The sequence below is a fragment of the Coffea arabica genome, chromosome 8e (genome assembly GCF_036785885.1).
Source record: "Coffea arabica cultivar ET-39 chromosome 8e, Coffea Arabica ET-39 HiFi, whole genome shotgun sequence".
NCBI lineage: Eukaryota > Viridiplantae > Streptophyta > Magnoliopsida > Gentianales > Rubiaceae > Coffea > Coffea arabica.
The window spans coordinates 53,313,652-53,329,156 of NC_092324.1; the positions used below are offsets into that span (position 1 = coordinate 53,313,652).

General features: G+C 37.4%; 2 protein-coding genes and 1 non-coding gene across 3 annotated transcripts; 1 reads left to right on the forward strand and 2 right to left on the reverse strand.

Annotated features, from left to right (window-relative positions):
- The first annotated feature begins 1,513 nt into the window (after positions 1-1,513).
- Positions 1,514-4,190, forward strand: LOC140012851 (putative UDP-glucuronate:xylan alpha-glucuronosyltransferase 3). Its single transcript, XM_072061192.1, has 3 exons — positions 1,514-1,747; positions 3,051-3,260; positions 3,503-4,190. The coding sequence occupies exons 1-3, from the start codon at positions 1,683-1,685 to the stop codon at positions 4,188-4,190; spliced, it is 963 nt and encodes a 320-aa protein (XP_071917293.1). The 5' UTR covers positions 1,514-1,682.
- A 15-nt stretch (positions 4,191-4,205) lies between these two features.
- Positions 4,206-6,424, reverse strand: LOC140012852 (uncharacterized). The gene is made up of 2 exons (XM_072061193.1): positions 5,059-6,424; positions 4,206-4,945 (listed from the first exon to the last, which is right to left on the reverse strand). The coding sequence occupies exons 1-2, from the start codon at positions 6,422-6,424 to the stop codon at positions 4,206-4,208; spliced, it is 2,106 nt and encodes a 701-aa protein (XP_071917294.1).
- An 8,478-nt stretch (positions 6,425-14,902) lies between these two features.
- Positions 14,903-15,009, reverse strand: LOC140013146 (small nucleolar RNA R71). The gene has a single exon (XR_011820216.1). It is a non-coding gene; the product is annotated as a small nucleolar RNA R71 (small nucleolar RNA).
- Between the last annotated feature and the right edge of the window lie 496 nt (positions 15,010-15,505).

A 15,505-nucleotide genomic window follows, 5' to 3' on the forward strand; every position in this document is an offset into this window, starting at 1 on the left:
TTTTCACTGCTTAAAGGCATATTAAATACATGGGCTGGCCTAGTGGTCCAATTATCGAAAGAAACAGAACAATTGTTAATGGAGTCCTGAAGGCCCATTAAGGCTGCCTTAATCGAATTTTCACCTTGTAATCTGAAGCATTAAATTACGCTCCGTGGTTAGAGAGCTACTTCAAATTAGCAAAGAGGAAATTATTGGACGAAGAATTCTTGTAATTGACTACGTGGAGATTTTTAACGAGGGTTACATTTCAAGGAGCAATACAACAAAGGAAAGGGGGAAAATAGAAAAAATTAAACAGAGAAAGAGATAAAAAAAAAAAAAGAGCAAATTGCGTAAAAAGTCACTAAACTATGCACTTGTGCTGATGACCGATAAGTGTCTCGATTAGGACATTGGCAATCACAGTGATGACTGATGTTGACAATTAATGATGGAGAACTGTTTAAATTGAAATTAAATAAATGAAATTGATTGTGAAACACGATAGGCGTAAAATTTAATACCATACTTTTTTAGGTTATTCTCTTAATGTGCATATTTATTGTTCAAATATTCACACTTGTTAAGGTGGTGTCTATTGCCCTATCAAACGGGCTTATTTGAACTTTGTCAAAAAAAAAAAAGGTTAGTCCTTGTGGCAACATATATATATATATATTATATAATTTTGGATAACTTTTTATATACCATTAATGTATAATTTTTTTTTTTTTACATTAACAGGTTTAAATCATGTCATGTAACATGAATTTAAATTTAAAATTCTACTAGGAAAGGGATGGATTTGATGATACGGAGGAATACACTTAAAAATTTTAAAATTCAAATTATGCATATGTAACATACATTCAAAACTACTCATGTGAAAAAATAATTGCACTATTAGTACATATAATGTTAATCCTAAACACAGTGTATACGAAGCTCTGATCCTAAAATTTTTAATTACACATGCATATAGATAAAATAATGTTGACTGTGGCCTTGTTTGGAAACGAATTTAATGAATTTTCTACTAAAAAAATTTCTACGTTTTCCGTGAACACATTTTTCAATCACTTTTTTATTTCACACATATCAAATCATTACAATATATTTTCTACAAAATTTCCAAAAAATTGCAATCCAAACACATATAGATAAAAATAATGGTTGATGGTAAGTGACAACAAACTTAGTTGACTTATCTTTTTGGGGGTGAAAAGTAAACCATGTGTTTAACTATAAAATTATTAGTATATATTTCAGTAATATTTTTGTTTTTATTAATTAATCATGAAAAGGATCTGTTTGACAAATTTAACAGAAGTATCATATCAAACAAAGTAGTTTAAGTCTAAGTAGATCATCCTTATTTTTTAAATAATTTTAATCATTAACATAAAGATTGAACGACTCCTCTTGTTGACTAGTCCATTATGGACTCGCTAACTAACTCTTTGATGCATGGCCTGCGTCACCTTTCAATCAATTAACATTCAACAACACATCTTAGTTGTAAATATCGATAATTTTCGTCCTATTATGAATTTTACTTTAATTTTTATTTTATTTTTTTCTGCTCTTTTTAGCTTTTTGGATTCCCTACTTGTTTTTTTCCCTAACTTTTCCCCCCTGTGCCCAGATCAGGTGTTTCCTTTCCCAGGGTCAAGCTGCTAAAGAATCAAGAAACATACAACATGAGAGGAATGCTTGGTTCCTCAGCAAATCCAATTGAGCCTAGACTCAGAGTTTCTACACCTAGGTAAGCCCATAATCTGTTCTGCATTTTCAACTACTACTACTACTTCTGCTAGTCCCTTTTGTAGTTTTTTGTTTAGATTCATTGCTTTGCTTTTAGTACATGTTGTTTGATTTTTGGCTAAAAGTACTATATTGTTGAATTTTAAATAGAAACCCTCTTTTACTCGTGTGTGTATTTATGTAGAAAATGTGCACGGACCATCATCAGATTTTACACTTTGCTGCTTAGTTTTTTGAGCAAGAACTTCAGCTTCAACTGTTGGTTCTTCTGGATTTTCTTGCAATGTAGATTAAACCCATTTGATTCTTTTTAATTAGAAGAACTAATCATTTCTGCTTTGAAAGTGCTTGAGATTCTTGATTGTCATTGGATTCCAGATTGAACCCTCTTCGCCATATTTTAATTAGAAAAAATGGATTTAGTTTCTTTGCAGATTACTGTTTGCAGAAACCGCTGCCCAGCGGAACTGCTGTAAAGCGTACTTTTATTTGGGGGGGAACTGGTGTGAAGTGCAAATCAAAAGTTGGATTTGGCTTAGATTAAGCATAAAAATTGGTTGAATATTTGATTAAATTGATTGGACTATAGTTCGGCCATTAAATTTGGATCATAATCGGTTAGGTAAACTTTGATTTGTTGTTTTCTTGGTTGAGGAGCCAGGATGGTTGTGATGGTGTTGTTATATAGGATTATGGGGTTATTTTGGATTTCTGAACATGATTGGACTGTTGCGTGTTTAGTAATGAATTATTACTTGTAAATGGTTAGTTTGATTGAGTTTGCTGGCCAACAAGGCACATATGGTAATATGCAAGTGTTGGATTTTGTACAATTAGTGAGAAAGCTTAACTTCTGCGCAAGATTAAGATTGTATTTTTTTCCTTCCTGTGAGAGGAGAAGTGAGTAAGCACTACCAATCTTATTTGACATCTCTCTCTCTCTCTCTCTCTCTCTCTCTCTCCGTGAAAGCTGGTCTGGGGGAAGAGAGGCACTATTCCATTCATTAGCTTCATTGTGATAACATTTGCTGTACATGAGGTTAACTGAAATGAAAAGTCATGTTTGAAACATGGATTTCCAGAAGTGTAGCTTTACCGTTATTTTCTTCATTCCAAAGTTGTTTTCTTGGGGATCTAGAGGGGGCAGTGCAGTTGTTTACCGTTACTTTTTCCCATAATTACGTAAAGTGAACTGTATGCTTCAGTTTAAATAATATATGCCATATTTGAGATTCCTCGTATGTTTAACTATTAGCATCTTTCTTGTTACTAACCTTATATTAACTCTCTTTTATTTGCTTCAGTGAAGAAGCCAACAAAAAAAAGTTATTAAGAAGTAAAAGTTCCAGAGATGGGGAAAAGGTGCTCTATAGTCCCAGGCAGGAGAGAGTTTTGAACTGTAAATTCACTACTTTAAAGCTTGTCTTGGGCATTATTATACTGGGAGCATTTTTGATGACCTTACACTCCCCAACAATTTATGAAGCAGAAAGTGCATCAACCTCTGGCTCTGGGTATGCTGTTTTTGATGCATGATCCGCTGCATTTGGTTCTTTTTGAACCTTTTATGTTACTTCTCATTAAGCTGACGTGATTCTGACCTATTTGTCTATATTTACTGGTTAACTTACTTTTTTTTTGTATTTAACATTACTGATCATATAGAGGACAGTTTTATACCCCTTTTTACCATTCAATTTTAATCTAAAAGTTATCATCTATTCAAATCATAATCACTTTCTTGTTTTTGGAACAGTCCAAATTTGGTAAATAGATGGACAAGAGATATTACTGCTGCAGATGGACGCTATGTATCTCTTTTAGCTATTAACTGGGATGAAGTGTCCAAAGTTGTTAATAGACTGACTGATAGAAATGACTACCGGGGAATAGGATTGCTAAACTTCCATGAAAGTGAAATCGGTCAATGGAAGCTGTTCTTTCCAGATGCTGAGCATGTTCTTCTTAACCTCGAGAGTGTCACCAGTGATGTTACATGGGATACATTATATCCTGAATGGATAGATGAAGAAGAAGAATACGAGGTTCCCACATGTCCTACTCTGCCAACGATTCAGTTTTCTGGTAAACCACGTATTGATTTCATAGCAGTGAAGCTTCCCTGCAACAAATCTGGGGAGTGGTCAAGGGATGTGGCTCGTCTGCATTTGCAGCTTGCTGCCGCTGGACTTGCTGCAACTGCAAAAGGATCTCATGCAGTTCATATCCTTCTGGTCACTGATTGTTTCCCAACACCTAATCTCTTTAGTTGCAAAGAGCTGGTTGCACGTGAGGGTAATACGTGGCTTTATGAACCAAATTTACATACACTAAGAGATAAGCTTCACCTTCCAGTGGGATCTTGTGAGCTTGCAGTTCCTCTCAAGGCTAAAGGTCAGTTGGATTCAAGTTCTACTCTGTCAATTAACTTTAGAAATCCTTAGTTAACATTACATACTTCAACCAGAAGCCGAATGTGCCCAGAACAGCCGATCCTTAGAGTCCTGGAGACTCAAGGGAATCTGCAAAATATTCTCCCTATCCTCCTTATCAAATACCCTTCCCAGTAACTCCTCATTCCATCTTCCATTCTTGATCAGTTCACTCACTGTGCACAAACCCAATGTTGTATCCTGTTCTGAACTCACCTTCCCTCCTGTCAACCCAGGAACCCATCTATCCTTCCAGATGTCTATAGTTTTCCCATCTCCCACTCTGATCCTCATTTCTTCCTCCAGCAAATCCCTCGCACTCAGTAAGCTTCTCCAGCACCAAGAGTCAGTATTTTTCCTTTTCAGCTTCCAGATAGAGGTTCCTCTGAAATATTTAGCTTTAAGGACTTTACTCACAAGCAGATTTGGCCTAGTAAGAACTCTCCATAACTGCTTAGCCAGAAGAGCCACATTGAAGTTTTCTAAGTTTCTAAAACCCAAACCCCCATTTTGCTTAACATCAGATAACTTTCCCCAACCTAACCAATGCAACTTCCTCTCCTCTCCCTTACCTCCCCACCAAAACTTAGCCATTTCCCTCTCCATACCCCTGCATAACTCCTTAGTGAGCTTACAACATGACATCACATAAGCTGGAAGGGCCATAACCACTGATTTCAGTAACACTTCCTTCCCTGCCAAACTGAGTAGCTTTTCTTTCCAACCTGATATCCTACTAATCACCCTATCCTTTACAAAGTTAAACACTTTTCATTGACAGCTCTAAGCAGATTGCCAGAATGAAAAAAACTCTGGACAGCATTAATCAGATCCAACTTTATATCAGGCCAGAATTTTTGAAAAAAAAGAGGGGTCATACCGTCAGGACCAGGTGACTTGTTTGGATGCATAGAAAAGACCGCTCTGTGAACCTCCTGCTCAGTCACTGGAAGAATGAGCTGCTTGTTCATCTGATTAGTTATAGACTGTGGTACCTCACTAAGAATTGCATCAACTCCCTGAGGTGACTCAGCAGCAAAAATCTCCTTGAAGTACTGGATTATTTCTGCACCAGTCTCCTCCTCATCCTTACACCACACCCCATCTCTCCTCCTGATAAGGCCAATCTTGTTCCTTTTCCTCCTTCCAGCCACACAGGCATGAAAATAGTTGGTATTCTTATCTCCCTCCACTAGCCATTTCTGTCTTGCCTTTTGACTCCAATAGACCTCTTCCTCTTTATAGGCTTCAGCCAACCTTCTCTTCAGAGCTACTAGCTTCACCCCTTTCCCACTAACATTACTTTCTTTTAACTCCTTGATCTCTTTTTTGGTTTGTGAAATAACTCTTCCAGAGTTTCTCCCCTTCTGCTTATGCCATCTCAATAATTCCACTCTGCACTGTTTAATTTTAAACTGAAATCTAAAACAACGAGAGCCTATGCACTTAGTGTTCCATACTGACTTCACTAAACTGCCCACCTCCTTATGTTGAATCCAATTTTTATTAAACACAAATCTTTTCTTCCACCTCCTCCCTGTTGCAGGTTTAGTATCCACCAGCAACATACAATGGTCAGAAGCCTCTGTCTCCAGATGCCTGCAACTTGCATTCCTGTAATGGTTGCACCAACTCCCAGATCCTAACACTCTATCCAAGCATTCCCTGATTTCCCCCTCATTATCCCATCTATTACACCATGTCCAAGGTTTCCCTTCATAGCCAATATCCACCAGCTCATTATTATTTATGAAAGCTCTAAAAGTATTAAAACTATTATCTGCTCTATCCCTACCACCCCATTTCTCTCCCTGAGATACTATGTCATTCATATCCCCCATTACGACCCAAGCCTCCCCCCATATCTGCCTCCTTCTATTAATCACCTCCCATTGAGCTTTCCTGATACTAGCATCTGGACTAGCATAGATACACACACACCACCACTCCAAACTTGTATCACTATCAACAATCAGCAGTTCTATTGTGAAAGTAGTAAATAAGACCTGTTTAACCTTCACCTCTTCCTTCCACAACACTGCCAAACCACCAGCTAAACCCACTGGATCCACCACAAAAAGATTATCAAATTTAATTTTTTGCTTAACACTGTTCAGAACACTTTTTTTATTTTTTGTTTCAGAAAGGAAAACTAAAGAAGGGAAGTGGAGTAGCACAGCCTCCTTGAGCTGGGGAACTGTCAAGGGGCTTCCAACACCTCGACAGTTCCACACCAGAGCTCTCATTGAGACTTGGGAGCCCCATTAAGGGAGGGCTCCACCACCTCAGAAACATCCATGTAACACACCTCCTGGTCAGCTCTTTTATTCCTTTTCCAAGAGAACCCCGACTCAGGTACACCATCCTTCCCTAAGTCCTCCTCAGAACCTTTCCTCTTTCCTGACTCAACCTTTAGCTTCCCATTAGACAAATCTCTCAGAGGTTCCCGTCTCCCTACAGCTTGCACCACCCTCTTCCATCCTTTACAGTTCTTTCCCTTCCCCTTCTCTGCAGTTAACTGACTAGCACTTAACTTCCCCCTACTCAGCTCCCCTTTACCTGATACCTCAGTGTTCACCTCCTTCACTTCCACTGCTATGAGCTGATCCAATCCCTTGTTAACATCACAGTCCATCCAACCCTGCTCAAGCACCACCCCCTCTGAAGTCTGATCTAATCCTACCTCTTCAGACCTTCCCTCTTCTCTACTTTGAACCTCACCTGTTGCAGTAGTTTCCCTCTTGACCTGCTCCCCACTCCTTCCCTCTGCACTACCTTGCCTTGCCATCATCCTCAACCCCTTTACGCTCTCCTCTACCTGCTGGATCTCTATACCCTCAAACCTCTCCTTAACCCCCCCACTCCCTTTTCCTTTTCCTATCTGAACCCCTCCCTCTTCATGAGCTTCCTCAGTATAAGTCAGGAGCAATTTTGGAGGTCCCCTATGGTAAGAATTAGCCTCTTTCTGGTTGCTACTACCTGACTTGCGCTCGTCCTCACTATTATTCCTCCTGTTAGGACTCCTTGGAAAACTAGCCCGCATCCAATTACCATACTGTTGTTCTCCTTTGACATCAGAACCTTTCAAACCGCAATTCTTCTCATTATGACCAATGATCCCACAACAGAAGCAAAAATCCGGACATTTTTCATACCTAAATTCTACCCATCTCATTGAGCCATTAAATTTAACCATGGTTCCCCTAGGAAGAGATTTAGTAAGGTCAAACTCCACAAGTAATTTCAAGTGTTTACCCTCTTTACCTCCCCCCGGAGGAATGATTAGCTCCACTACTTCACTGAAAACTCCCCCAATTTTCCTCCCAACGTCTCTGGTAATCCAATGAAGTGGCAGATTCCACACCTGTACCCATATTCTCCCTCTGTCAAATGCTTCCAGATGATCCTCAATACCCTCCTTCCATTTTAGCAGTATTAATGGCTGACCATCATAGATCCATGGTCTCCCATTCAATACTCTCTCCAAATCTACCTTCTGAGAAAACGAAAATTGAAACAAATTAGTCTGAATCTCCGTTACCTTCAGATTCTTTGGATGCAGCCATATGTTCTCCGCAAAACTCCTAACTCCATTCGTATTAGCTTTCTTCTCCCCCCAAACTTTCCCCACCAAGCTTAGGCTACACTCTTCTACTCCTGTTTTGAACTCCTCTTCCTCCAGCCACACACCTTCCTGCTCCGTGTTCGAGAGGTTAAATCTCCGCATCACCTCTTCCAATTTATCCATCCTTCGCAGAACCATAGTCCTCTGCTGCTCCAAACGCCTCGATCTTACCACTGCTGAGCAGGATGAGCAAGCCTTCCTATACTTCCACGCCAAGTACCTACACCACAACCAACCAAAGGAAACTAAAAGGATCAAAACATTCACCTCAAAAAAGAGGAATAAACCGGAACAAACTGGACCCTCTGAACGCCTTAATTCCTGCAAAATATTAGATCTAGCTCAGAATTCAACCCATGTTCCCCAAAATAGAAATCCCAGATTTGATTTGAAATTGGCGCCAAACCATAAAAGGAAATGAATGAAAAGTATCTAACTACGTAAAGTATGGAGGATGAAGGAATGTATCTGTTTGAATGAATAGTAGCTGGTTGAATGAATCGAAATGTATGAAGGATGAAAATTAGTTATTTTGAAAAGAGTGAAAAGGGGAAAACACCCACTACGGGGGATAGAACTCTCTTAGAGAGAGAAAGGCCTCCCAAAACGAGAGACTTAGTCTAAGACTACATATCACTATATTTACATGACACAATGACTTAAAAGCATGATTTGTGAGTAGTGAGCTTCACTAAACTTCCAAGATACTACTAATTTTAGTACTTAAGCGTCTTTTGTAAATGAAATTGCCATAGGATTCAGAAAGTTTGGATTGCACTTTCTGGAGAAAATTTTTTTTATCCTTAATGAATATTTTTTTTATACATTTTCTAATCACTTTTGTTTACTTCATATTATATTCCATTTTAAAAAGTGCTCGAAAAATTCTTCAAAAACTGTAATGCCAAAAAACCTCTTACTCTCATATGGCCGACATTTCTGCATGGTAAAAACTTGGATAAACTGGATCTATAGTCCCACGTGTAGACCAAGAGGCTTACAGTTTGCCACGTCCTCCCATTAAATCGTTCACTGCTTTCACCGTATTAAGAACTCCAAATCTACCCGCCAACAGGTCTCATCTCCACCTCCTCTCCTGAGTTCCTCTGCCACCGTTATCAACACCACCCCACCCCACATTTGTAGACTCATGAACTTAAACACATCAACTCCTACCAATGAAAACATCCTCCTCCCCCACGAAGTCTTTCTAGTAGATCCAGAAATCAGAGGAAAGGTAGGAGTGATGAATTTTCTTGCTCTCTTCTTCTCACAAGGCTTTCTACCCAAATGCGCCCCCCCCCAACCACAAAAACACCCTTTCGTCTCCTTTCTCTCTTTAAAAATTCAATGGATGAAAATATGATTTTGTTCCTGAAATTTGGGTCTTTAAGAATGAATTCCAAATTTCAAACGCGTTCAGAAGGCAGAATCGGTTGATAGTAACAAGGGGAAAAAAAGAGAGAGAGAGAATTTGAATCTCTGAATATTTACTATATTAACTACACTGTAGTTGGGATGTTCAAAAGGAAGGCCACAGGGACACAAGAAGCCTTGAAAAGGGAGCTTCTTGATTGTGTTATTGTTTTAAGGCATCAAGTCAGGATCCCTTCATAGTAGGACCGTACCTATCGTAGGTAGGGACGCAAAGAACGACACGTGTTGTAGTGTAATGTGCTAGTAACAGATACGTTATGTTGTGGCCAATGCGCGTGGAGATGAAACAAAATAGAACGTGTTCGAATGCAACAAGTATCAAGGAATAGCGTATGCTGGCGACTGCTTAGGATAGTAGAGGAAGGGATAATTGTAGGATTGAATCAGAAGTGCATAGCATTTGCAAATTTTCCCGCAAGGAATGGAAAAATGCGACAACTCCCTTTAAATGTTATTGTGTGTAGAGAAAGTATCGAAATTAAAATAGATAATAATTATAAATTTGACACGTGCGGGGAGAAGAAATTGGAAGAACAAAAATTGGAGGTAAATGTACTAGTTGTGCGTCAACTTAAAATAGAAAAGGATTCACACACACATATATAATATATATATTTAGTACCCAAATATTCAGCCCAAGCATCCGATTGAGCTTTGAATTGTTCATTCTTTTTTCTCAATTTTTTAATTGATTTGAAACGATCAAAATATCATTAATGTCTTTTTATTTGCATTGGAACTAAATATATGCTTTTATTCATTAAGTATAGTCTGCAAAAGCATACACTTGCAAATGTGGCATTTGAAAAATAGGAAAGAAATGTTATTTGACTATAATTAACAATCAAAAATTGTATTGGTTAGTAACGTTACCGAAATTAAAATCAACAATTAAATTTTATAAACTGGTGTTAAGGAAACCTCCCTCAATTCATTTATTGTTTTACGAATCTTACCAAAAGCAAGCATGACAATCTAAGAACTGTAATACGAAACTAAGGAAATATATTTGCAATTGGTTGTTTTCACTAAAAATGCCCATGAACCATTTAATGATTTAATGATACCAACCTTGTGTGAAGTAAAATATGTATCCTCTCGCCATGTGGACGTATTTAAAATTTGTTATCTTTTATTATGTCTATATTTTTTTTTATTTAAAATAAATCCCCTCATTTTCACGCGCTTCCCAAATCCATGGTTCATCATTTATATTCAATTTGATCAACTTTACTGATGACCTACCTCATATAAATTTGTATTAATTGTGTGTTCTATATTTGTTGTCCATGAAATTGTATGTATTGTTGTGTAATGAAATCGATAACAGTCCTTGAATAGTAGTACTGGTTTGGTTTTTTATGTCTATTACTAAAATATGTGACGTTAATGCCGAGGTATTGGCATTTTTTTCCACTCTTTCATCTTTAGAAGAGTGATATAAATCCATGCATATAGACACAGACATAAATGTATTGTGCGTGTGTTTGAAGACAACATTTGCATCCTAAGCAGCCATTGAGCTTTTGTGTCTCCATTATTGTTTCTGAAGTTTTTAAATTTTTGGAAATTTTTAAAATGTCATTATTAGTTTTGTGCTTGGATTGAACCCAAAAATATGGTTGTATTAGTTAAGTTTAGTTGGTAAAGTCAAAATCTTCCAAACATACCATAGCAAGAAGTAGGAACCATTGGCAATGATTTTGCAATATAATTTCAATTTCAATTACTTACAAAAATAAAATATCATCATGCTTGATATTGGTTAAGTTTACCAAAATAAGAATGAACAATTAAATGCTTCAACTTAATAATAACGAAACCTTCCCCAATTGATTTAGTCTTTGTATTAGACTTAACAAAAAATTAGTTTGACGTATTTAATTCCTATAAAACAAAGTTAGGGAAATATCATTGCAATTGGTTAATTATATTAAAATTAAAAACAGACATATTAATGGGCGAATGGTGAGTGTGTTTGGACAGCCAATTATTTGGCCAAATATATTTGCTGATATCACCATTACAATTTCCAATACACCTTTTTATCTTTCCAATTATCTTTTTATCTCACATACATCACATCACAAAAAGTGCTACAGTAAAAATATTTCAAATAACTTACAATCCAAACACACTCGGTATTTCTTGGCATTTGGTTGCATCCGGACACGTTCCATTTTGTTTCATCTCCACGCGACGTTGGCCATAACATAACGTTACACTACAACACATGTCGTTCTTTGCATTCCTACCTACGGTAGGAGCGGTCAACGCGATCTTACCATCAAGAGATCCCATCAAGTCGTCAAAATGCAGAGAGGGTTTGGGAAAGTTAAGATGACAAGTAGGAAACGGAAAAATCTACCGCAAACGGAAAAACTGGTTTTCATTGGGTGGACTCGTACGCTAGATCTACCAAGTATTTGACCATTTGAATTAGTGTCTCAATGTCCATGTTGCACATATGTCTATCGATGTGTTCGATGATGAAGGCTGGTGTTCAAGTATTAATTTTTAGAAAAACAAGTTAAAAGAGAAAAGTGTCCAACTATATAGGAGTGCAACGATTGCCACAAAAGTTATAAAAGATTATATTTAATGAACTTTACAAGGAATATTTTTTTTATAGCATTAAACTACAAACAATGAATATAATATATATCAATTTCAATCATAATTAATAAGAGTTAGAAAGGTGAAACATCCTTTGGGTTATGGCGAGTTAAGTCAAAAAATATTTTTTTTTATACAATATCCAACTTCAAAAAGTACTTCAATGGTGAATCAAAAATACATCTAAGCCCCTCATTAGTTTGACTATTGTATAATAGATAATTCTATCAGTTTAGAGTTGCTAATCATATAAACTTTATAATCCTAAACCATGTCGTCAATGATAAATATAAACAAGTTTCACCAAATGAAATCATTTCTCTTAAAAGTTAAACTATTCAAATTTGAGGAAAGAAATTTCAGTATAATATATTTACGTAGTGTTACAATTGCAATAGAACTATGAATCATTTTGTAATCCACGATTGAAAGAAAAAATAAAGAAAAAAATTGCTAACATTAATTAAAAAAATTCATAGAATGATGTAAGGGCGAACAACAAATTATTCAAAAAGCTAAAAATATAAACTCAAATGAAAATTTAAAAAGGCACTCATGCAACCCATATCCAACCAAAAGTGGAATGCTTTGTTGCTTGTGCATTGGTGTTGGTTAGAAAAATTAATTTTTAAATATTAAATATTAATTTTTTTCATCTCAATTACATTTATTCTTTCAAAACAATTGATTTTTTTAAAAAGTTTGTGAAACCATAAAAGAAGAAATTTCAAAGCATCATGTTTATGCGTAAAGCATGCGCTCCATTACTAGTTTACTGAAAGGGTGCATTTTAGTGGAATATTTTGAGCATTATTGCACAATTATTTGGTTAAATATTTCATTAATTGGGTGGATTTTTCTAAGATACGATTTTGGTGCCAATTGCAGGATTTGATGCTGAAAAATGCTTAAAATTGAAATTCAGAAGATTTGTCGTACGGGGGGCACTTCAAACAGTGGGATCCACTTGAGAAGTTGAAGAAACTAAATTGTAATAGACACTATTTTATTTTACTTTAGGAAGTCTTGTTTTAATTTTTTAATACCAATTTCTGATAAGGGAAAATCCTCTCCGTGAATTTCGGTGGGACCAAGACAAAAAGAGGGGAGTATTAGACTCAGGAGGTCGGCTTTGCTTAGAGAATTAATTCTTCGTCTGGCTTAGGTTTCTTTTCGTTCTTTGTAGCTTTTGAATGGGGTGGCCCGTAGCTCCGTAAAAGAATCAGGGGACACAAGCCCCAATTGTTGACTTTGCAAATAGCTTTTCCAATTGTATTGACCAAATTGAGTAAGAAGCAATTGAAAAAAGCTTTTCCTCGTAGCATTGTGAGCAATTAGGAGGCAGCCGCCATTGTGGACTCGTTGGCTTTGCCGTTCATTTGGGTTTTGACCGAAACTGGAAGACAGCACCAGACCGTCGTATTTGTATGCTTTGGAGAACAATTGGGAGCAATAAAAATTCATTGCGTTTCTCTTTTGGCGTTGACCGAAGTAGGGAAATTGATCTGAAAACTTTTCCAAACTCCACACGCGTGGCTTGTTCTCTAATTATGGGGAACTAAATTCCTAATTCTAGTCAAGGGGGCAATTAACAAATTGGTTCGATAATTACTGTGAGATCTAAGTCGCTTTTAATTATTTCTTTCAATTATCGGTATTTATATGCTTCCTGCTTTTAATTGCTATAACTTTTGTGTATGATTGATTAGTGCGCAATAATTAATTGTTCATATAGGCTATTATGCTAATTAGGGGTAATTGAATCCGTAATTGTTCGAATATCCTTATCTGAGTAGCAACTGGCGTAATTGGGTTTATGTCAGGGAGACGTATAATCTAATTTAAACGAACCTCGTAGCGTATTTGCTAGTAAGGATTGGGCATTTCTAATTATTAATGCAATCTAGAGATTAAATTCTATAGTCGTACTTAGAGTTATTTTTGGGTTAGAGAAATAGTTAACGGTCGTACCTTAACTATCGAGAAATTAAGGAAGGGTTGGTTGTTTATCGCGTGCATGGCAACTATAACCAATCTATAAATAATTGTTTGAATTATTTTGCATCGATGATCAGTGCCTGAACCGTTTCTGAAGTGTACCCTTGACTAGAACTCTCCTAATTATTTCTTTTAGTTAATTACTTTTTGCAGTTAAATTATTTAGTTAACTTTTAATTCTAAAGCCCCCCATCAATCTTGACTTGAAAAGAAATAAATTTCTCCCCAGTCGCTGAGGAGACGACCCTGCTTGCCACTGTCTACTAGTTAGTGAATTCAGTTAAATAATTAATTCAGGTATATCGCATTAAGCAAACTTTTCGGGAACATGGTGAATCAAGTAACCCATTGCACACTTAGAGTCCCTGCTTCAATACTAGAATTGATTATTGACTGTTTCAGGTGGTAGTTAGGTTTTATTTATTATTATCGCACAGGTTCGGCACCTGTCAATTTTTGCCGCCGTTGCCGGGGACTGGCGTTTGAAATATTTATTTCATTTTGGGTTTAGTTTTTTTTGATATTTTTGCTAGTTTATGCCCCGTTCTTCTCGCACAGGTAAATTGATATACGATTTTGAGATTGAGAAGGCAGCGCGTAGGCGAAGGCAAGAGACCAGGAGACGTAAAGAAGGGCAAGTATCTACTGCAAACGAGTCAATAGAAGACAAATTTAGCATGGCTAACACCCAAACATTAAGGGAGTTGGCTATCCCGGAGTTGACTCACCAGCCCTTGTGCATCACATTTCCCACTTTGGCTGAGAATACCACTTTCGAGCTGAAGTCGGGGTTGATTCACCTCCTACCCTTGTTCCATGGTCTCTCTGGTGAAAAACCCTACAAACACGTCAAGGAATTCGAAGTGGTTTGCTCGAGCATGAAACCTTTTGGGTCATTGAAGAGCAAATTAGATTAAGAGCTTTCCTTTTCTTTCTCAAGGATGCAGCTAAAGATTGGCTATACTACCTACCCGCACGTAGCATTACCACATGGGTACAATTGAAAAAGAAGTTTTTAGAAAAATTCTTTCCTGCATCCCGGGCTGCGAGTTTGAGGAAGGAGATATGCAGCATCAAACAGTATCCCGGAGAATCCTTATATGACTATTGAGAAAGATTCAACAAGTTGTACACTAGATACCCGCATCATCAAATTAGTGAACAACTGTTGATCCTGTACTTCTATGAAGGGCTCCAGTCAACTGATAGGAGCATCATTGATGCTGCAAGTGGAGGGGCACTGGCGAATAAGACGCCAAGAGAAGCATGGGAGCTTATTGAGTCAATGGCAGAAAATTCGCAGCAATTTGGCTTCCGTGAGAGCAACCCCACCCGTAGCATCAACGAGGTAGAGACGTCATCCATTCAACAGCAACTGTCGGAGTTGACGTCTGGTTAGACAATTAGCCGTGGGGAACGTGCAGCGAGCGAAGGTCTGTGGAATCTGCACAAGTGTGGACCACTGTACAGACACATGTCCCCTTTTGCAAGAGGATGGGGCTGAACATGTGAACATGGCCGGAGGCGTACTCGCACCTCGTAGGCAGTATGACCCATACTCCAACACGTACAATTCGAGTTGGAGAGACCATCCCAATTTCAGTTATGGGAACAGGTCACAAAATTCATTCCCAAATCATCCACCAGGATT

Bases quoted from the DNA above. Each gene is read 5' to 3' on its own strand.
- LOC140012851 (XM_072061192.1), top strand. From the start codon at position 1,683: ATGAGAGGAATGCTTGGTTCCTCAGCAAATCCAATTGAGCCTAGACTC. The intron at 1,748-3,050 runs GTAAGCCCATAA...TATTTGCTTCAG, and splicing joins CTCAGAGTTTCTACACCTAG to TGAAGAAGCCAACAAAAAAA. The intron at 3,261-3,502 runs GTATGCTGTTTT...TTTTTGGAACAG, and splicing joins GCATCAACCTCTGGCTCTGG to TCCAAATTTGGTAAATAGAT.
- LOC140012852 (XM_072061193.1), bottom strand. From the start codon at position 6,424: ATGAGAGCTCTGGTGTGGAACTGTCGAGGTGTTGGAAGCCCCTTGACA. The intron at 4,946-5,058 runs GTATGACCCCTC...GTCAATGAAAAG, and splicing joins CAAGTCACCTGGTCCTGACG to TGTTTAACTTTGTAAAGGAT.